Source organism: Parambassis ranga, chromosome 2 (genome assembly GCF_900634625.1).
Source record: "Parambassis ranga chromosome 2, fParRan2.1, whole genome shotgun sequence".
Classification (NCBI taxonomy): Eukaryota; Metazoa; Chordata; class Actinopteri; family Ambassidae; genus Parambassis; species Parambassis ranga.
Window position 1 is genome coordinate 7,767,440 of NC_041023.1, and position 22,750 is coordinate 7,790,189.

The window sequence follows — 22,750 nt, forward strand, 5'->3', positions numbered from 1 at the left end:
GACTGCATCAAGACTGCTACGTAAGAAACGTGAGCTTCCTGCACAGTGTGAAGTCATCAAGCCTTCATCGTGTGGGATTTTTAGTTCCCTCATTTATCCGGCTGAGCACTTTATCTAAATGTTCCCGTATCTACAAAATTCACACCAACTCAATCTACATGATACATTTTAATTTTCAGATGATTTGTCCCTTTAATACGGCTTTCGTTTATTCTATCTATGGAAAAAAAAATCTCCATTGTGCATTATGTTAACACGAAATCCACCTTTAATCTTCGGTTAAACCATTGATCTTGGTCAGAAATGCTATAGTGAGGTGATATCATTTGTAAGTAGTCATTGCCAACAGAGCCGAGAAGCTACTCCTGTAAGTGAGCACTTACACCTATATACAGAGATAAAGACGTAACAGATAGATGTGGGGCTTCTTCTGCCTTTATGACACTCTGCACCTTTAAACTGCACAAAACAGCTCCGTTTCATTGAAGTGTCCCAGTAGGCAATGGATGTGGGACAGCAGCCATGGAAACCTCAATAAAATGCAGCTATTTTTAAACACAGCTTTACTTTTCTTTCCATTAGGTTTCAAAATGTACAGGACACAAATGCTCTGGAACACATTGATACACTGGACCTGTTTAAATTGTTAAATTGCTGCATGTATAAAACACACACGATTTTCAAGTCCAAAAGAAATGTACTAAAATCGTTTTATTTACCAAAGGTCGTTCATCTGTACAATGACCAAGAAATCCTATCAGGTTGTTAAATTATTCTTACAAAAACATACTCGAGATGTTAAAAAAGCAAAAATGGCAGCCAGTCTGACACGGATTACGGTGGCAATGGTGCCCTCATAGGAGCCTGAGGAGGGGCACCTGGGGGTCTTGGTGGCATTGGAGGTCCTCTCTGGAAGCCAAAGGGAGGTGGACGAGGAGGACCGGCACCATAGCCAGGTGGAGGCATTGGAGGAGGTCCTCTCATACCTGGAGGTACCGGGGGACCTGACAGGGAAGAAGGAAACACTATTTCAGGATTCACAATAAGGACTATTCTGTATGGGATGACCCTGATTTATGATGAGTAATGCACCCAAGAAGGAGACAGTGTCTTTTCAAAAGTTCAGTTCCAACAAAGGAAAATAACTCAATCTATTTTTGCTGCATGCGACTAAGAAAAGTCTGCTTTGTGGGATTTTGTCATTTCTGAGCTGAAAGGACTTCAGCAACAAAGTCTTATTGAGATGCCACAGTGCTTACCCATGGGAGGCCCATACGGTGATCTGGGAGGCATGCCCATAGGTGGAGGCGGGGGCATGCCAGGGGGTGGTGGCGCCCGTTGATTTGATCCCGGTGGAGCAGGAGGTGGAGGCACCATGCCAGGTGGACCAGGCATGGACATCTGAGACATACCTTTGCAAAGACAAACAAAGCATACTCACATTTTTGCATGATGGTCAAACTAGTTTGCATACAATTTTAGATGCATTCAAGCGAGGATAAAAAATTAGCTGCAACAACATGATTTTAGCATTACCTGGATGCATGTTGGCAGGAGGGAAGGGTGGTGGTCCTGGTGGAACTCCCCCACCACCCTGAGGTCCCCCTCCAGGTGGCATACCCATAGAAGGGGGCATATTTGGAGGCATTGACCCAGGAGGAGGAACCGGAGGGAAAGCACCAGGAGGAGGCATGCCTGCAACAAGTTGTGCTTACATTATACGTTACTGTATAAAAAAAAACTAAATGATGATTTTGAAACAGATGTAGTCACAGATTATCTCTGCACCCTGGCAGAGACAACTTTGCTGCACTGCACTTTATGAAGATAAATAGATGACTGCCAGCTGGTAGCGCAGCAGCAGTGTATGTAATTGTGTGCTAAAGCTATACCATATAACAAACATCTTCTAATCATACCTGGCATGGGCATCCCTGCTCCCAGTGTGGTGAGGACCGGTGTCGGAGCAGACGGCGGCGGAGGTGCGTCTGCAAACAGCTGGTGGGGCCTGTCTGCCTGGGACAGCGGGTTTTGAGCAGCCAGGAGTCGCTCTGCTGCAGAGCCGTGACGCTCTCCTTTAGAATCTTTCTTGAAGGCATATGACACTGTGATGGGCCTGTTGCAGAGATATTGGCCATTCATGGCCTCAATTGCAGCATCTGATGCATCAAAACTGGCAAAGTTGATGAAAGCGTAACCCTTAGAGTTGCCAGTGTCCGGGTCTCGCATGATCTTTGGCGTCTGGAGGATCACGCCAAAGGCACTGAATGTGTCGTAAAGCAGTTTCTCATCAATCTCTGGATCCAGGTTACCAATGAAGATGTTTGCGCCGACATCCAGGTTTTTGTTGTGTGCTGAAGCTTTATTTACCCTAATTGGTTTGCCATAGAGCTTTATCATATTCATGATCTTTATGGCATAATCAGCATCTTCTTCACTGAGGAACTCCACAAAACCATAACCTGAGGAGTAAGGTTAACAGTTAGTTTAAGGTGGGTATACACACATTTTTGAGTAACAACGTGTGTTGTTAGACTCACCTTGATGCTGGCCTGTGACCCTGTCTTTGGGCATGTGTGTGTTGACCACAGGTCCAGCCTGCAGGAACAGCTCCCATAGTAACGGCTCGGACACCTTCTCATCTAAGCCACCGACGTACACAGTGGCGTCTGAAAAAAGTAATAAAAAGCAAACAACAAAAACTTAATGTAACAATAAAAGACTAATAATAAAGAGTGGATGAGACTTTGAACCGTGGAAAATCATGTAAAGACACACACTCTCTAATATAGGCAACTGACTACAAACTAAAATGAAAACAAAAAGCATTTCAGCTAGTAGAAAACCAAAATACATTCTCAAAGTCTTTGAAAATTCACAAGTTCTTTAACAAATAAGGCAAACAAAAAAGTCTACATTTTAAAACTTAAATAGTACTTCTGTTTTAAATGCTGAATTCTGAATCCAGAATGAGGCTTCCTAACATTTCCTGTAGTTAATATTGTGTACGCGAACCAGAACTTCTGTTTAACCAATATGTCCGTGATCGTGATAGAAACCACGCACCTCATCCTTAAATTTGAAAATTATGTGCAAAAACATCTGAACCAACACCAAAGAACAAATACTGACGGGACCGCCGAACCTTGCTAGAAGCTACGGTGATGTTTGCTAGGCTAACTGTAGCTATTAGCATATAGAACGTACCCCTGCTGCTTCTGATATGCTAGCAACCCCAAGAACTCAAATCAATCAAAAATGAATAATACACTAAAGTTCTCATAACGCATGCCAATAAAATGTATCATGCTATAAAGTACTTCGATGACTTGAACGATGAATGAACGACAAGCTAAGCTAACAACTGAGCACTTCCATGTGATCGGCCGGTTGTTTACAATAACATATGGGCCAACTAAGCTGAGAACGGCGCCCGGCTAAAATAGTTTAACATTTGCACGTGTAAACTGCGAGTAGCTTTATAAACATGCCAAACTAAAGCAAAGTAGTCTTAAAAGATGGTTTTACCTTGGTTTCTTTCTGAAATTGGTCCCGCTGCCATGTTGAATGAACAACGCAGCGATAGCGTAACCTGAGGCCACGCCTCTTCCCGTGCCTAGTACCGGAAACGGAAGTCAAATAATATAAAAAATAAAATAAAATAAAATTTCATTAATTTTTTTCATAGTCCGTAAAATTACAAAAAAACTATTTAACAATGATTTAACTGACATGCCCCCTGTAATATACGTCTATAATAGTATTATAAGTCCACAGCCACTATTTGTTCAAGTTTTACCTATAACAGTGTATACCAGTAATGCAACAAAGTCATAAACATTTGTGTCAGCCATTTTATTACATATAAATCTACTAAAAGTATAAACATGGAATACAAAATGTTCATAGAAAATACACCCAATAAGGGCCTTGAGAAACACTTTTATAAAACAATACTGTATAGAGTATGAAACATATAAAAAACAGAAATAAATTGACACATCATGCATCAAAGCCAAAGCATGTTGTTGGATAGCAGGAAATATCATTAAAAAAGCCTTCATTGATAATGATCACAAAGAAAAGTCAAAGGCATTTCTGAGAAGAGAGCTCTGAGATGGCTTATGGTCAAAAATCAAATACATCTAAATGAAAAGAAAACACACCATTCCAGACCACCAGCCTTATTCCTATAAGCAGCCTATTTAAATATAATAAATCAGTTTTGCCCAATGGAAAATTTAGTCCTGTAAAACATGTGAAATTATTGTAAGCCGTTGACATATGACAAGTTAAGGAAAAATGTTTTTTAAAACATATTATTATGGATGATTGAAGGTGAGGATCTGAACAAATAGACCGAGTTATTTAACATTTGCTGAGCACACAATTTTCAAGCAGAGTACCAAACACATTTAATTCTAAATGGATAGCAAAGGTAGTATTTTCTTATAAATCCCTCTTAATTCAATGGCAAGTAAAATATTAAAGGAATAATTTGACACTTTAAAATGACCAAGAAGACTGAGTCCACTCTTGGCTGTTGTTGCCATTTTTGTACACCTGCTATCGTAACAAGATATGAAATCTTTATACTTATTTGTCTGTATATTTGTTATTCTTTGTTAATGAGTCATTGGTTCCAGTTTTACCACAGCAGCCTTGTGATCTCAATCTTTGCTTGACATTCTCCAATTAAAAATTCTGAAGAGTTCCTTTAAGATACTGTAACAGTAATATAGTATGTAATATTTAACATTACATTCATGTGAATAGACATAAACATTTCAAAGACCTCATTAAATCAAATGACACTTTAGAGTTTCCCAACAGCATGCTTCCAATTACATGAAGGCACATTGATCCCAGTGATGAGAAACAGTAAATAAAATTGGTCTGGCTTTAATCATACTTCATTCCTTCTTCTTTCTCCCTCCTAAAAATATTTTGTGTAATCACTTTCTGCTGTTAGGAATCCAGCACTGAGCAGTGAGAGCGAGCCCTCCTACTGTTTTATTTGAGTAACTTCTGCCCATGTTTCCTTCCAACCGGAGCCGCACATTAACAATTAAACTCTCGCCTCATATACATGGGGTCTTTAAAAGGCTACTTGTTGACATGACTTCATCTTTATAATGTATTAAAATACATTTTAGATACACAGAGCAATATAAAGATATCACATTTACATTATGGAGAACCTTCAGGCAATAAGTGCTGGTTACATACATTTACATATGTTTTTAAGCCTGTGGACATACCAGCACAAAACTTCTGCTTCCAGTATCTGAACAAAATAAAAGAGCTCAGGAGCAGGAGCTGGACATATTTTACCTTCAATTAATACTGAGACCTGCACCTACATTTAAGTCCTAAAAAGCACCAACTAGCTGAAGGAAACACAAAAAAACACAAACACAACCTGCATCACAAGAGTAACTCTGCAGTTAACAGTGTGCCAGCGTTGCTTTGTGGGTCCTTTAGGCATTAGCACACTGAAGAAATACATTCGGCTAGTGTCATGGTGACTGAGCAAACACGGATTTCTAAAATAAAAAAAGCCTTCACACACACACAAAGAATAAACATAGTGATGGTCCACTATGTGCTTGTTAAAAAAAACCTGAGCTGCTGTCAGACCTTTTAGCCACCTACTGACATTTTACCAACAAATTTATTACATGAGCCAATGAGCCAAGTATGTTGTACTGCTTACTGGTATTTTGGTATTTTTTTCCAAATTAAACCAGCTGGATACAGCTGTGCACCCATTAGATTATAAACATTTTTAAAAATGTTTAGTTTATGAATAGACACAAGGTCTAGGTTTTAAAGGCCCAATGTGTAGAAAGTGGTGCACTTATGAGCAGAAATGTAATATATTTAACTATTTTGCAATTGGGGCATGCTGTTGTTCTTGTGCTTTGAATGAGCCCCCTTATATTTACATAAGGAACAGGCTCTTTTCCACAGGGCGTGCTGTGTTTCTACAGACACTCTAAACACTGGCTCTAATGTGTTGATCCATTTTATGTTGTACTGGAAGTCTTCGCATTTGCTCACATGATTGTTAAGAGAGGAATAACCTGCAACCTCACTACCAGGTGGCCCTAAATCCAGCACACTGGTCCTTTGAGGTCCACACATTTGGCATCCCCCAAACACCCCAAATATTACTGTATATGACTCACATCCAAAGCAAGTCAATAACTGACTTGAGAAAATGGTCTATACCTCATCACTGTTTGGTCATCACTGACGGGTCATATTTACTTATATCCCATACATTCACTGATCAAACAAAGGTGTTGTTTCTGTTGGTTTCATAGACTGTATATATGCCCAGCAGTTTTACAGGCATTTCCGGAAAAGAACGTTTATCCTGTAAATTATGAGGCACAGAGAGGTAAGGGCTATAGCTGCAAGTGTTTGTTGTATGGACAGCGGTGCATACGGTAAGTCAAGGACTAATTACCTTGTCCTCATAACAAAACAAAACCAAAGAGTTCACACAAGTCACCTTTACATCTAGGAAGCAACCAATACTGTAACCAGGAAATCCCACGGAGTGTGAAGGTGGGTGTCCGCAGAGGGCGGCAGGTTTAGTGTGACGGCAGAGTGGCCGTGTTGGCGGCGTTAAGCTGCCCCACAGCTAACATCAGGATGTCTTTCTTCTCTTTGTAAAAACGCAGTTCTCTGCCCGCCAGCCTGGCGTCCTCCAGCTCTCGCTCCGTTGAGGCCAGCTCCTGTGCAATGGTGCTCGCTACGCTCTGCTCTCTGTTCACCCAATCAGCAGCCATCTGAGTGCGCATGTCATCATCCAGAGCCCGGTGGGAATAGTGAGCGAGCACCTCCTGCAAGTCCAGGTCACAGCATCAGGCTAGGTAACGTCTAATTTTGTGCTGGTTCACAGTAGTCAGAACATTTTACTGCAGTTATAAATAGCGTTTGTTTATAGCCTGAGCTGGAACAGTCCCTTCACTGATATGTAATTCCCTCAATTAAAAAAAAAACAATGTGAAAGCTGAAAAGCATTACTGCTCTTGGATAATTGACTCCATCTGTGAGATGTAATGTTGTACAGTACCTGTCGGGAACACTGTCGCTCTCTCATGGCTTTGAGGCTTCCATTCCAGTGCAGCAGCTGGAACACAGTCATTAGCTCCTGAAACACAAACAAGCAACAATAAGAGACCAAACTCCAAGTTTTAATATTTCAACAGTGCAATCCACAGGCACCGCTGTCAGACCCAGACTGAGTTTTTGCAACAAGAAACTCTACCCAGGAGCAGCATACAGATGTTAAGCAGAGCCCAAAGGGGCAGGAGGCACATATATTTCTAGAACTTTCCATTTGAGTGGACGCCTCCAAACACAGGATGATTCATCAGCTTTTTTGTTTTTGTCTCATTTGTCTTTATTGGGCCGAGTGCAAGACATCATTTGAAAACCTGATTTAACTTTAAAGCCAGAGTCAGACACTTTGTCAGTCACATAAACACAAGATTCTGCTTAAAAACATAAACGTAAAGTTTTTATGCACCTGAAACTCCAGCATGGACTTCCCTTTGTTGGACTCGAGCATGAAGCGAAACGCCCCGATGCCTGTGTTAGGATTGTCAGCCTCTTCTCTGTTTCCCTGTGAACAACACATCTGTTTAGTTTTAGACTTTGTGTGGGAGGCCTTCCTTTACTTTCTTCCATCAGCAAGGCAACAATTTTAAATAACCTCTATTAAAAATTATATTATTGGATGCACATTAAAAAGAAAACACATATTTTAGTATTTAGTGTTGAACTTACATTGAAGGAGGCCAGTGCCTCACTCACACTCTTCTCGATGAAGTCGTCCGTGATTCGACGAGAGGGATGTTCGTTAAAAACAGAGTTCATCAGGGCAATCTTGGCGGCACTGCGCCTGGCCTCTGCCTTAGTGGGACAGAACTGTCAAACAGCAACGAAAACATGTATTAACGGTCAGATACACACATATACAGCCAAAAGACTAATGACAGCCAGTGTTTATGTGCAGTGAAGTCACCCAAGTGAGCACAGATCTTAAGTTACTGTTTTGTGGTTTTTGCATCCATATTTGGAATGTCTTGTGGTTGCCGGGATGTTTGGCAGATTACAGTATAAAGGATCTCTCCAAAACACAGCCTCTCTTAACAATATGCAGATTCTGTACCTGGAAACTTCCGAAGCAGCTGCCGCCTGGAAGGCTAACATAGCAAACATATGGAGGGCTGTTGGATGGCACCATTTCATAAACAACGAGGGCTCCGTTCCGCAGATCGGCCCCTCTGGTCAGCTTCATTTGCCAGAACTCCTGTAAGGCCTCCACCACATTTACTGAGGGAGATAAAAAAAGAAATGCCATCACACTGTGGTCCATCCAAACCTTTTTTTTTTTTTTTTTTTTTCATCATTTCAATTCAATTATTAGTGCAATTATATTGTGTTTCTTTGTGGCCACTGGCCGAGCTCTTTCTACATCCTCCCTAAACACAAATGCAAAAGATGGAAAGAGATGAGGGGGAAGGTCGTGTCCAGGATGCCAGAGGTTTTTCCTGAAAAGATTTAGGTGGCTGCTGAAAGGAAATTCTGCATCAACATCGGAGCAGCTGCTGAAAGAAAAACAGCCTCCGTTTGTGTGAGAACGTTACATCCACATCCACCGTTAGGAAACAACAGCAAAAAGAGAAGCAGTAAAATCTGCAGCTGAGTCATTAATGATTATTTGGGTTTGGGTCTGTGGAGGGACGTGAGTGAGGCCAACATTAGGCAGGGTTCCCCGACGGTGTTTACCTCTCAGCTCACAAACACAGGCTGTCTGCTTCTACTCAGCCTGGAACACAGAATTTGATGCTTCTGTCAACAAAGACATCAGATACATTAACCACTACACTGCAATACAAATCACTTTCCATGCTACTACTTTAGGAAAGCAGCTGCTGCTCACGTAAGATATAAAGTACCAACACATGAGCAATGGAAAATTAATAATATCAGCCTTAGTGCAGCCATCTACTGCCTCAGTCTCATAGCCTGATCATCACAAGGACATAACTGCAACATAGAGGATGTTGCTTATCCTATAGAGGATGATGAAGAAGTTATAGAGAGAGCCTGGAGGACAGCTCCCATCTTGAAAGGCCGGTCACCTTTACCACAAAGGAGACCACTGACATAAACAGACACACCAGGAGAGACAGATCTGTGAGACAGGACAATGTCTTCGGTTTCCTGGGATGCAAAAAGCTACCTGGTAGCTTTTAAGAGGACCCAGACTCAGACTTCTACAAAAGTGCAACTGTAGGTCTGCTTCACCATCTGGGAGGCCACACATACAGCAGACAGTTACAGAGAATTATCTTCGAAGTCCTGCAACAGATGGTCTGACCTTCACAAATCTCTGTTAAAACATCAAGTCAGTCTGAGATTACGTCGGGGGAGACAGCCTAAAGACCCTGAAACAGCCTAAATCCACACTCGGGGGGCTGACATGAGCTGTGAAATTTCTATTTGTGTTCTTTTAATGCTCCTTGTTTCACGTTAAACGACATCCGCACTGTATCTTAGCGCCTGAAACATAAAAACAACTGAAGCTGGAAATAGATGTAAGATGATGCACTGGATGTGCAGTAAATGTACAGTAATTCCCCTGAAAGTGGAGCCAAACAAACCAATTCAAAGTTATTTTGGAGCATGCGAACAACTCCTGAGATAAGATAATGCTTTCTGCTCTGTTTTTATCTATTTTTGAGGATTTCCTTGATAATAAAAGTGGAAAGAGACGAGAAACATTAGAGATAGTGAAGGATTGTGTGTAAAAGTGGTGCTGGTCCAGATTCAGGTACACAAAAACACCACAACAGCATAACTACAATACCACTGCCACCATGAAAATCGGCGTCATCAATTTTTTTATGATTCATCAAAAGAAAAATATAAAAAAAAAAGTGAAAAAAGTTTTATTATACTGTGCCAAAAGCCTGATGCAGCAGTCATTATGGTGTTAAGGAAGGCGTTAAGTAGCATAAATGGGATAGAGGAGAAAATGTGTTAGTCAGAGCAGGCAGGGAAAATCTTTGGAAATAAATCCCATTAGAAGAGGACAGGAACACTTAAATTAGCTCCGACTGCCAGCATTATTCCAGCTTTCAGTCTAATGTAAGTTTTAGACAAGCCACTGTGGACACTGCATCCATCTGGTAACGCTTGCTATGATGTGTAGTTTGGATTAAATACAAAATATAATTAAAACACTGGGGATATAATCTGTTTTCATGCTGTAACAATGCTCTTCTGTTTCACAGGGTTGTTGGGACCATTCTGTGTACATGACATTATGCAGGGTGTATTGCCAGATGAATGTAAAGGCTAATTTCTAGTGTAAAAGTGTAAAAGCTTATTATTTCTTTTGTTTGCAGGCTAATTGTAATCCTCCAGAGCTGTGGTAATCCTATGATTAAGTGTGAAACCATTACAGCAAATAAAAGGCAACTTTTTAATTCCACAGAGAAACATCACGGTGAAATTACCACAGTGTGTTTGACACGCTGAATATAAGAGGAATGTGTGTTTTTCCTGTGGCTCCAAACAAATGGCGCAGCTGGAAGTAGCTCCTCAGAACTCCCCTCCCCAACTATTAAGTGAAACTGTGTGACAAACATTATCATCTTTTATCCGCACGTTTCACCCCTCTGAGCGTTATTACCTCTGCCGTAACCTTGCGTGTGTTTGGCGAAGCTGCGGACCACAGCCTCCACCGCCTCCTTCAGCACCGCCGGGTTCCCCGGGTTACAGTGGCCGCCAGCCCCCGGCCCCAGCCCCGCTCCTATGCCGCCGTACAGACTGTGGAGCTGCAGCGGTGGTGGTGGCGGCGGAGGCCCGGATGAAGCACACAGAGAGGCCGGGGAGGGCAACAGTGGAGCAATGGGGACCGTAACCCCGGGCCGCAGAGAGGAGCGGAGGGTACCGGTGGGTCCAGAACCGAATCCGATCCCCGGCTGAAGCCTCTGAGGGCGGACACTGTCCGGGATAACGTTAGATTCCATTGTCCCGACGTAACGTCTACGAAGTCCGGGTCTAGAAGAAACCTGTACCGATCCACCCGACGGCTCCGACTGGAACACAGAGCTCTGAGGGCTGAATGAACGGAGGGTTTGCGGGGTTTTGTCAGTCACCTCCGAAATAAGAAGTTATCCGACGTTGATTTGACACAGAGCGCTGCTGCTACGCATCCTCACGCTCTGGATTAGACTGCGGGGATGTCAGTCAACTGATGCCTTCACGGACCCCGCGAAATCGGACTTCATGTTTATCCACGAGATGCCCTAGATTTAAATAATTACATTAACCATCCTCTGGATCCAGCACAGTTGGATGTACCAGTTGTGTTCAATATAAAGTGGTGTGTGCTTTTAATGCTTCATTTATAGTATAGTATAGTATAGTATAGTATAGTATAGTATAGTATAGTATAGTATAGTATAGTATTTTATAACGTTTCTTAGTTTTTGTTTGACATATTGAAGTACAGTACACTGTTAAAAAACTAGATAAGAGACATGCTTTAATTATTTGATGCTAATAAAGATGCCCTAATAAAGAACAAAGAGTGAAACAAAACTACCCATACATTCCCGAAGCTGTATCAGATCACATTTTTACTCCATGGATGCCAGTTAATGCATATTATTTATACAGCTGATATTTCCAATACTTTGTGCAGGACCTGAAGGCAGCAGTGGAAAGTCAGAGAAATATCAAGCCAAGAAATCTGAGCCTCCTCTGTTCTCCTTTGGCACCAACAGAGAACAACTACAGTGTGGCTTTACAGCTCCAGCTCTGCTGCCTGAAGCATGTGATTAAAACTTGGACAAGCAGTAACTCAGTTCAGTCGATAAGAGTGGGGAAGAAGCAGGGGCAGAAAAAAGGATGATCCTGAGAAACATAATGCATGTTGGAAGTACCTGGGTTTCACTCAGAGTTAGTGGACCACCAACAACAGCAGAACAAAGACAAGGAGAGGAAATGAGACCTCCTTTGTGGACTTACTGGGCTTTTGTTTTTTCACTCTCTCCCACTCTCTCTCTTTCTCTGGGGTCTGGTATGAGGCCAGCGGAGGAACTATAAGCAGCATGTGAATAAATCCTCTCCAAGCTGTTTTCACTAAAAATCTCATTTTAAACAAATTAGCACAAACTGAAAGAAAAAAACAAACAACCCTGTTTACTACTGAGTGCACAAACAATGGGAAGACAAGGCTGTATATCATAATTGTAATGAGGGCTTGATTCACTGGAGGGCGTGCTCTCATCTCATGACATGGAGTTAATAACCTCAGCTATGCAGCTCTCTGGCTTGTGTTCATTTCCTCTGACATTATGTTGTTGTCTAGTTTCTTTTTGTTTTTACACAGAATACAGTCTGAGCTGTAGAACAGGCTCCAGGATGGAGACAGCTTTACTGATATCTGACATAAATATTGATTCCACAACATTTTCTAATATTTGCCGTCACTTTATTGTGTTATTATAGATTTTATTAATCAGAAATACACTTTTTATGCTTCTACTTGATTACATTTATTCCATAGATATTGATAGATATGTATCTTAAGCTCATAAAGCACAATGCACCTTTGGAATTCCCATGTTTGATAGATACCCTACATACTTTTCTGATGTCTTTTCATAGAAGTCAACCTTTCCCCCAAAGTCCTTACTTTTACAAAGACAGAGTTATGGCTATTTTCTTCCAAACGGTTCATTTTAAGCACAGACATGCACATTTCTTGGCTACTGCTGAACTGTACCTCTTCCTGCTGCAGACAGTTTTATGTGGCGTTCAAGCTGAGGCATCCTCACATGCTTCACATACCTCAGAGGAGATGGCTCTATGTCTGGAGCACTTTTTTAGAGGACAGGATTTGAGAGCCATCCACACACAGGCGAGTCCAAGCCAGTGGTGATCAGACACCGCTGGACACACTGTCCACATTCCCACATCTGGTTTTGATCAAAGCCTCGCAGTGAAAATCTGATTTTTAGAAGTGCTCTGCAGAGATTTCCCACCAGATGAACTGGATCTATCGAGCAGCTCGTGCTGTTTACACTCCCTGCTTGCATGCTGTATAAAGTTGTTTATCAGCGACTTGGGTGGAGTCCAGTTGAGAATTAATGGCTTCTATTTTAACCATAAAGATAGTGATAACAACAACGCTGTGCTGAATGGAAGCCAAAGGTGGAAGGTTTACATCCACGTGAATGACAGGCACACATAAGGTTCCATTTTTATACATAACTGTCCTCTTCTTGTTTCTTCTTGTTGAAAAATAGCACATTGAGGTTTCATTGTCAGGATTAATAAAGTTAATCTTAATCTTAATCTTAATCTTAAATTAAAATAATTAATATACAATGATGTATTTTGATTGCATATATTCATAGTATTTGATGTAGCCTATAATATTGATTGATTAAAAATTCATTCAGTAGCCAGCCCCTAGAGGTGGCTTCAGGAATTGCAATCCTAGAGTTGTGTTAGATCTCTCAAAAATAACAATAACAGGGGCTTCAAAAGTGTTCCTCTGGATATATATTGGTATGAAAATACATCAATATTCAGCTGTCATGAGTCCAGGGTGAGTCATCAATATGTTTTTACCATTTTCCAGGAAGAGACAAACTATATGATCCAAAATACCTCTAAAATGAACTTTTTTGTAATTTTTTACACACATATTGGGGTATATGTGATGTATCACATGCAATAACATCCAGTGTGTCTTAATAGGACCTTTAATACTAATACAGATTGTCACCAATAAAGCAAATTAGACCACCCTGACTCAAAAACTATAACTAACTATCAATAAAGTTTTAATAATGATCTATTCATTACAGCACTGTACAACATTAAATGCAGCATTGTTAATAAACTTGATAAGAGACATCCTGTTATCATATCAGCTGCAGCTGATGACACCAAAAGTCTTCTCACACTTGGACTCCCTGCCATGACGCTGTTATTGATGGTTCAGTGTTTTTAATCAATGTGATAAGATGCACCCTCATGTTGGACAGTCAGCGGAGGGACCGTTGGACTTTGGTTTGCCCTGGTGGCAGACTGAGCAGCAAGGGTCAGTGTTTACCACTACAGACACCCAGTAATGCTCTGTTTCTTTATCTCATCCAATCAGATTCACATTACGACATCAGTGAGCATCGGTGACTATAAGAGGGCTGAAAGTCCTGCAGGAAGGCACCATCCGGTCCAAATTCTCCTGCGGTACAGGTGAGTCCTATTTAAAACTAATACGGCTTGAACTGTTTAACTGTGTTAAAGCTCAGTTTTTAAAACTCAAGACAAAATTCATGGAAGAATAACAGTGCCAGAAAATTGTTAGAATTTATTTTCAAAAATTACAACTAAAATCTTGAGAAAACGGACTTTTAATTCTTAGAAACATGCTCTAACTCAAAAGCATTTTTATACAGTGGCCTTAAAAGATATATAAAGTGTACTCATGTCATCCTTAGGGTGATGGTGTGAAACACAAAAATTAATTTTCAGGTCTTTTGAATGATTCTCAAGGTTTACACATATTTTTTTAGATCGTGGCTGCTGAAAAAGTTGATAACTTTACCTGTGTGGTGGAGTTGTACTAACGCACTATGACTAAAAGTGTTGATCCTATAATAACGTGCCAAGCTGAGATTTTATCAATGACTCAGGAGGCCTTCCTACACTGACCCTGCTCTGTTGGCCACAGAACATGAATGTCCTGCCAGCGCCTGCTGCATTACATTAAGTTATGTAAGAATATCACCTTAACTTCAGCAGTGAATGATGAAACATTGTGTCATTTCGCAGGTCTTATCCAGTCAGCAGTCATGAAATTCTCCCTCATTGCAGCCATTGTCGTGCTCGCTCTGGCACAAGGTACGAGCAGAATTTTTTTTTTTTTTTTAATAAAAACTCCTTTTAAGTAAGGGCTTTTCAATGATTGTCTTCTTTGTAAACTCACAGGAAGCCTTGCTCAGGATGATCTCACCCTTGAGAAGGTTGGTCAGTACTTCGAGGAAATGAAGAACAAAATGACTCTGGAGCTGACTGAGATCATCCGTAACCAAGACCTGGCCAACCAGGCCCAGTGAGTAACCGCTGACACCTCACCAGAACACAGGAAGAACACACAGTGTATGATCACCAGGATGCTGACCACACTGGACCTTGTCCACAGTCAAAAAGCAAACAAGTTGTAACGACTTCAGTTATTACAGATAAACCTGTGCAAAGATCACAGCATTAGCTCCGAGTGTGTGTGTGTTCTGATAATGAACACACAGACCACACACTCGTATAAATGCAGATTATATGTAATTACCTTTAATAGAGTATTCTAATACTGCAACATTATACTACCTTCTTAATGTACTACTCACTGTAGGCGGCATTATTTGTATGAGGGTTTTCAGTATTACCAGTATTTAATGTTTTAAAAACATTGCCACATCGTCCTGTCCCTTTAGGACCTTCCTGGAGGACAAGAAAATCCAGCTGGAGCCTCTGGCCACTCAGATCCAGGAACAGGTTAAGACTGTCGCCACCAACATGGAGGAGCAGATCAAGCCCATGGCTGCCAACGTGCAGGCCCTGGTTCAGCCCATGATCGAAAACTTCCAGAAGCAGATGGAGGCCGTCTTCCAGAGGCTGACAGAACAGACCCCTGCCATTGGCAACTAAACTAGCTGTTCTCCTGCCCCACTGCATTACCATCATCTCTGTAGTGGACTGAGCTAATGAAGACTAGCCTGAGTTCAGGAAGCCTAAAATGTGTTTCAGTGCTCATTGACATTTATCATCCATGTCCTAAAGCACAATAAAAAAAACATCTGGAACACAACTTGACTGTCATTCTCTGGGTTGTTTGGACCACTTTACCACTGCTCATAGGTATTAACTGGATTTTACACAAACTCAAACCATCAATAAAAGATACATACTGATCATTTTATAAATTTTATTCAGCAAGCAAAGGTTGAGGGAAATTTGACAATAACAGGAAGCTTACAGCCAAACATTGAAATATTTAAAAGATAAAGGATAAAACAGCAGAAAGGAATGCTTTCAAACTCACTCTCAGAACTCTCCTCTGAACTCTCCTCTGAACTCTCCTCTTAACATATCGATCGTTTTTTGTTTTCATTTTTCTATTTTTTTTTAACATTTTCCCTTTTTTTTACTCAAACCAGACCTAGTCTTATTGTTGAGGCCTGGCTGGGGACTTGTTCCATAGTTTTTTTATATATATTATTTGACTTCTTTTTGCTTTGTTTTGTGTATTTTTAACTTTTTTTTGCTGACAATGCGTGAACTGTGCGAATTAATTTCTTCATCGGTGAAGCTAGACTCAAGGTTCTCCAGTCCTAAAAAAAAAAACAAACAAAAAAGGGAAATTCAATGAGGTATGTTTTTGGAGTAGACTTTAAAAAATATTACTCAAATATTTTGTAAACCTGTGACTATATCAGAAGTTACAGTATGAAAAAAATGGCGTATGGTATAAATTCACTTACTGACAATGTTAGTGACAGTGATTAGTGGTCACCAGAGTTTGTCACCGTCTTCTGGGCGGACTCCTTTGCCTGATGGGCCTGGAGGACAGCCACGGCCTCATCCACCTGCACAGACAATGTTAACATTAGCATCACTGCAGCATTTAAAAAGTATTCACTCAAAAGACTTCTACTGTTGACCATAAAAGGATTCCTGTGACTCACAGGATTCACAGCATTAATCAGGGAAAGTACTGACCTTCGAGCGGAGAGACTCTGGGGACTCCAGCATGTGGAGCAGCTCCGAGTTGTCAATCTCCAGCAGCATGCCAGTGATTTTGCCTGCCAGGCTGGGATGCATGTTCTGGATCATTGGAAACAGACGCTCACCTAAAGGAGGGACACAGAGAGATGATTTCAAATAGTCATTAACTCATTAACTGCCGAAACATAGGACAGCACAACACTAATGCGACCTGGTAATTACATACTGTACAGGTTGAGTATGAGAAAAGTTTTTTTCCCTAGTTAGTGATTCAGCAGTTACAGAACCTTACCCAACATTTGCTTCTGTTCCTGTGGGGGGGCAGCAGCCAGCATGGAGGCAGTCAAAGGCTCCTGACCCTGAACATGGACTGCAGGCTGTGAGAGGGGTAACAGAGGACATTTTTAGAGTTCATTTATTCTTTTCTCAGAAGAGGCCAGCCCTAACCGAACAAAGAAATGTGGCTTCCTACCTGTTGCATGGTCACTGGCTGAGTGGTCATGTGCTGTTGGGGATTGCGGACACCTGCGGCATACTTGTACTGTGGGACACCACGCACAGGAGCGGCAGCTGCCGTGGCTGGTCGGGGACCCATGGACTGAGAAGCTGCATTAAGAATCAGAGAGGAAATTAAACACTAACACACACCACTGAACCCTTTTTGGCTGTATCATCATAAAAGATCATTTGTTCACAAGTTACTGACCGACACGCTGTGTGGACATCATGCGGGGCACCTGGGAGCCAGGTCTCACTGTACTGAATGTCTGAGGGCGTGGTGCTGAGGGACGCATGGCACCTGGCATGTTCTGGAAATCTATTATCACACAAACTCAACAAATTAAGAAACTTCATGTACAAGTGATAAGCTGTGTCCTAATGCTGTCTCCATGTGGCTTTGCAAAACAAAAGATTTATACTCACGCTGTGGTCTCACACCCTGTGCGGTCCAGCGTGGGCTTGGGCGGAGCTGGGCCATCTGGCCAGCAGCTGGGTAGTATGCAGCCCGGTTTTGGGCCTGAGGTATGGCTGCCATGAAGTAGCCAGAGGGCGGAGCAGGCTGGTAGGGGTTGATCACAGGATTTGGCACTGCGCGCACACTGGCCATGCGCTGCATGTACTGGTTGGTCAGGTGGGCCTGACGCTCCTCTTTCCTCTGGGCCAGTGCCACATACAGGGGCTTGGTGGCTACGATGCGGCCATTCATTTCAGTAACAGCTTTAGTGGCTTCCTCTGGGGACGAGAAGCAGACAAAGCCAAAGCCTTTGCTGCGCCCGCCTTCCATCATTACCTGAGAGAGGGTCAAATCATATTCATGTTATTTAAATTAACATGCAATAATATGGAGTTAACACTGAGCTGAATATTATTTGCATTTGTTCATCAGCTGGGGTTCTACCTTGGCACTTGTTATTGTCCCGAATGGTGAGAACTCCTTCCGCAGGCGTTCATCATCAATGCCATCATCAAGATTTTTTACATACAAATTGACACCCTGAAAATAAACAGAAAAGGAATAAGGCACCATTGTCCAGATTTACTCTTCCTTTGTCTCCCCTCTGGACACGTTGTCGGAACAAGCACGGCGGATACAACTCGTAGTTTCCACACTCTTTATTTCACACACACGCACTACATGAACTGTGAGCTGAACTAACTTTCAGCTCAACTGTTACAAATGTTCAGAGACTTTTAGTTTCTGTTAGGTGGACTGTTGGAAGCTATTAGAACTATTAGAACTATTAGAACTATTAGAACTATAATTGTCGCTATAGCTGCACTTCAAAGCAACAAGCGTTGCAATGGCTACACTACAAACACAATAGTCACTATAGCTGCACTACAACTGCGCATGCTCCGCAGTTGCGTCATTCATGTATACAACTAACAGTCATGAACAACTATTACAGTCAAACACATAACACAATACCTTAAACTTACCACACCCACATCAGGAAATAAAGTTTTCTACTAGAAAATCCTACAACCACCTTAAAAAATACATGAACTGTTAATTTTTTTTTTTAAGTAACCATTTTGTTTGCAGTACATATTTATCCCCATGGTCCATGGCAAAGAAACGTGGGGCCCATGAACTACAGTTAATGTTGCAGCCATTTTGGCCAGTGCACCCCACTAAGAAGAGAGCACTGAATTTGACAAAGCTGCAGCCTTTAATACACTTTACTGGACAACACTATAGTGAACAACATCTTTGGGATTATAATGCCTAATGTGGAAGCTCAGAGACTTACCTGGTAACGAGTCATGCGGTCTTGTTTCATTTGTTCAAACTTGCGCTTCAGCTCGGTCTGTCGCTCCACCTTCTTCTGGGCACGGCCGACATACATCAGCTTGCCATTGAAGTCTTTCCCGTTCATCTCATCCACTGCCTGAAGCAATCACGTGAAGAAAGTCAACTTTGTGGCTGGAAATGCAGGTTTAAAAAAAAAAAAGGGTCTGACATCTTACCTTCTGAGCATCTTCATGCCTCTCAAAGCTGACGAACCCAAAGCCGCGAGACTTTCCACTGTCATCCGTCATGACCCGGATACTCAAGGCGTTTCCTACACAACAGAGATCAGGTAAAAGAGACCAGATCATCAAAACATGTTTCATTTCATGCAGGACTTGGGTGATTTGGATGGAAGCAGACAAACCTACTGACCGTATTGACTGAAGAGTTCCCTCAGTTTCTCTTCATCTATGTCATCGCCAAAGTTTTTGATGTAGACATTTGTAAACTCTTTTGCTCGGGCGCCCAGCTCAGCCTCGCGTTCTTTGCGAGATTTGAAGCGACCCACAAATCTGTGTTGAAATACCATATAGCAAAAATGTAAGAGGAAAAATATGTTCTGGCCAACACAGCAACAATCTCATGTGTGTTTACTGAACTCAATCAGCTGCCTGAGCTTACAGCAGCTTACAGCGTAAATATTGATGGTGTTAATCGTGCTGAGACATCTGCATTCTGCAAATTAATTTTATCTTCTCAAACATTATCCAACCAAAGAGTCCAAAACCATTTAAGACTTTCACTTACACTTTGCGGTCATTGAGCAGCATGCCATTCATTTTCTCAATGGCTCGTTCGGCTGCCTCCTGAGTCTCAAAATGCACAAAGCCGTAGCCTTTAGAGCCATTCTCATCACAAACCACCTTAGAGAAAGGAGACACGTGCCACTTTTAAGCCACACACACATGCAACAACAGTATATTTAACCTTATTTTAAAAAAGGGGACTTAACTATAGTCAAAAACCTCGCATGAATGCATTTTTCTCCACAGTGTCTTTGACTATTTATAAATATTTTGTTAGAGTTATCATCCTCACTCTGACAGAAACCACAGACCGGTCGGTTAATTGTGTAGTTGGCCCAACTGTTTCAACAAAGTACTTGCATGCAAACACTGTGCATACAATGAATCACACTGATAAACTACAAGCAGACAGCTGATCTCTCTCATCTTCAGATTACCTACAAGAAGAAGGCAGCCACTAGTGCTTTACCTTGCATGACAGGATGTTGCCAAAAGCAGAGAAAGTGTCATAAAGAGCCTTGTTGTCAATGGACTTGTCAAGATTCTTGATGAAGATGTTTCCCACGCCACTTTTTCTTAATGATGGATCACGCTGCGACCACATGATGCGCACAGGCCGCCCCTTGATGACATCAAAGTTCATGGTGTCCAGTGCACGCTCAGCTGAGAGGGAGAACACAGGAAGAGGAAAACAGGGTCATTTAATTACATTTAGTTAAGGTGATACTTGAGTGTTTTCCTGTAACTGAGACAGCTTATGTAAATTTAGTTTCAGGGAGGATTTGTACTGAAGGTACAGAAAACTGGATTTTCAGGTATTTAAGCATATGAATGGTAAATAAACAGTGGTTAGTCCTCTTCATGTCATCAATGCTTCAAAATTCATCTTAAAACAATCAATCAAGTTTCCATATTGTCTAATACTTGCTTTTTAATGCAGAAAAACATGCTTAGGATAATTTACAGTTGACAGTATTGTCAGCACCATCTGTGAAACAGGTAACATCATAGCTGAATTATAGATAATTTACTAACTAGTGTACATTGCTAGAAAGTTATTGATCTTTCCTCTTGATATAACATACCTGTCACTGCATATTGTTGTCCATGCAGTGTGTCAGGTTAATGATGTCATATTTAATGGCCCTGTTCTACAGATAAAATGAGCATCACCTTTCTTCAGCTGTATCATTGCTGATGTAAGTGGGGGTCCTTACCAATACACAATGCAGGGTGTGGTCAGGCACAAGTTATTAGGAATGAACAATTAATAGTTTTATACTGAAAAAACTGTTAATTCATTGACACCCATTTAGACATATTCCTTGTTAGAGTTAGCAAAAAGCCACAACAGCTTATCTCTTAAAGCCAGAGGACAGATGCTGAATTGTGTCCTTATCAGTGGCATGCAGACATAATTTTATCATGGGATAGATCTGGCTAATAAGGTACAAATAGCTTTATCTATATTCTCACAATTTTAGGAGTGACACTGTTTTTTTACTAACTGACACAGAGAAATACAATCTAAACCACAGCTAAAGTTGCTGCCAAGCATTGAGAGTAGATGTGTTGTATCAGCAATTGAGGGTGGACAGGTTGGGTGTTGCCTTGACAGAAAAGAGATAGCTCGGCAGCTGGCAGGGCTCTGTCACATTACTGGGGTGGGCAGGGCAGCGCAGGGAGGACGTGGTGCTTTTCGGCTACGCCACAACTGGGAGGTTCAGCTGAGGAGAGACCCTACCGACAACATGTCGGCCGCAGTCACGTGGAGTGAGAATACGCTAGCTCACACTTGTCCCCGACTGTCAGTTTAAAAAAAAAATCATTTAAACACATTATTTTAATAAAACTACTCACCATCCGCTGGCTGTTGGAAGTTAACATAAGCATATCCGAGGGAACGCCGGGTCATCATGTCCCTACAGACCCGGATCGAGAGGATGGCTCCGGCTGGGCTGAATTTCTCGTACAGCATGGCCTCGGTCACATCTTGATGCAGATCCCCAACGTAAAGAGATGCCATGGGGTAACTGGGAGTACTAGGGTTCATTTTTTTCTTGGTTGTGAAGGCTAGAAGAATAACCGGACTATAGCCTTGGTGTTATTACCGGAAAAAAAAAGTTTTTTTAAAGGCCGACTGCTTGGTTCCCTAACACGGTCACTAGCGTCACGTCAGTTCGGAGCAGAATGCAGAAGGTAAACCGTTGACTTGTCACTTGCGGTGTTTTGGAGATAAAATCTAAGCGGTGAATGTTCTAAAACGACTTCTGACATGGATTAAAACGGTTACTCAAAAATAAAAGCAAATTTAGCGTTACTTGGCCTGGCTCCTCGATCAGTAACACGTCGACTGGGAAAAATAATGAGTCGTTCGAAAGCAGCTCCTCGTTGTTCCGTTACCGTCCAGTCCTCTGAATGTCTAGTCCAGCTTCACCGACTTGTTACAAAAAAATAAAAAAAATGTATTTTTTGTTTTTTAAATGTTTTAAATTTTTTTTTGTATTTTTATTTTTTATAGAATGTGTGCCGAGCGAGCTCAGGAGCACACGCGTACTCACACAGCACTGACAGCCGGGGTTGAGGGGGAGGAAGCGGCCAGGAAGTTGTCAAATATATACTGCTGCCTACGTCGCCGAAAATGACCAATCATCTTCTAGTACAGCAGGGAGGAGGAAAAAAAGAGTCAACAAAGGGGAGTTGCCCAAAACTAGACGCAAGATGATGAAATCATGTAAACCTTACAGACTGAAAGACTTAAAGAGGCCAATCAGCTGCTAAATACTGAGCCTTACATTTGATTTCAAGTTTTGATGTTGCCATGTCAACAGTCCACTGATGTCATCAAAGGAGACAAGGCAAAAAAACGCATTTC

General features: G+C 41.6%; 4 protein-coding genes and 1 non-coding gene across 5 annotated transcripts; 1 reads left to right on the plus strand and 4 right to left on the minus strand.

The window, feature by feature from the left end:
* Positions 1 to 250: 250 nt before the first annotated feature.
* Positions 251 to 3,607, minus strand: sf3b4 (splicing factor 3b, subunit 4). Its single transcript, XM_028399108.1, has 6 exons — positions 3,529 to 3,607; positions 2,541 to 2,669; positions 1,920 to 2,462; positions 1,537 to 1,695; positions 1,260 to 1,412; positions 251 to 1,004 (listed from the first exon to the last, which is right to left on the minus strand). Exons 1-6 carry the CDS (start codon positions 3,560 to 3,562, stop codon positions 835 to 837), a joined length of 1,188 nt encoding a protein of 395 aa, XP_028254909.1. The 5' UTR covers positions 3,563 to 3,607; the 3' UTR covers positions 251 to 834.
* Positions 3,608 to 3,940: 333 nt separating this feature from the next.
* On the minus strand, positions 3,941 to 11,258 carry lix1l (limb and CNS expressed 1 like). The gene is made up of 6 exons (XM_028400627.1): positions 10,721 to 11,258; positions 8,189 to 8,352; positions 7,804 to 7,944; positions 7,544 to 7,639; positions 7,088 to 7,165; positions 3,941 to 6,854 (listed from the first exon to the last, which is right to left on the minus strand). Exons 1-6 carry the CDS (start codon positions 11,058 to 11,060, stop codon positions 6,603 to 6,605), a joined length of 1,071 nt encoding a protein of 356 aa, XP_028256428.1. The 5' UTR covers positions 11,061 to 11,258; the 3' UTR covers positions 3,941 to 6,602.
* Positions 11,259 to 14,212: 2,954 nt separating this feature from the next.
* On the plus strand, positions 14,213 to 15,916 carry LOC114427634 (type-4 ice-structuring protein LS-12-like). Its single transcript, XM_028395806.1, has 4 exons — positions 14,213 to 14,304; positions 14,884 to 14,952; positions 15,040 to 15,163; positions 15,543 to 15,916. Exons 2-4 carry the CDS (start codon positions 14,904 to 14,906, stop codon positions 15,754 to 15,756), a joined length of 387 nt encoding a protein of 128 aa, XP_028251607.1. The 5' UTR covers positions 14,213 to 14,304; positions 14,884 to 14,903; the 3' UTR covers positions 15,757 to 15,916.
* A 115-nt stretch (positions 15,917 to 16,031) lies between these two features.
* Positions 16,032 to 22,476, minus strand: pabpc1b (poly A binding protein, cytoplasmic 1 b). Its single transcript, XM_028395794.1, has 14 exons — positions 21,736 to 22,476; positions 20,345 to 20,538; positions 19,877 to 19,992; positions 19,502 to 19,641; positions 19,306 to 19,400; positions 19,089 to 19,226; positions 18,233 to 18,328; positions 17,758 to 18,124; positions 17,540 to 17,650; positions 17,306 to 17,439; positions 17,126 to 17,210; positions 16,828 to 16,958; positions 16,590 to 16,694; positions 16,032 to 16,439 (listed from the first exon to the last, which is right to left on the minus strand). The coding sequence occupies exons 1-13, from the start codon at positions 21,926 to 21,928 to the stop codon at positions 16,611 to 16,613; spliced, it is 1,884 nt and encodes a 627-aa protein (XP_028251595.1). The 5' UTR covers positions 21,929 to 22,476; the 3' UTR covers positions 16,032 to 16,439; positions 16,590 to 16,610.
* LOC114432745 (small nucleolar RNA SNORA5) lies at positions 18,869 to 19,003 on the minus strand. The gene has a single exon (XR_003670310.1). It is a non-coding gene; the product is annotated as a small nucleolar RNA SNORA5 (small nucleolar RNA).
* Positions 22,477 to 22,750: the final 274 nt, after the last annotated feature.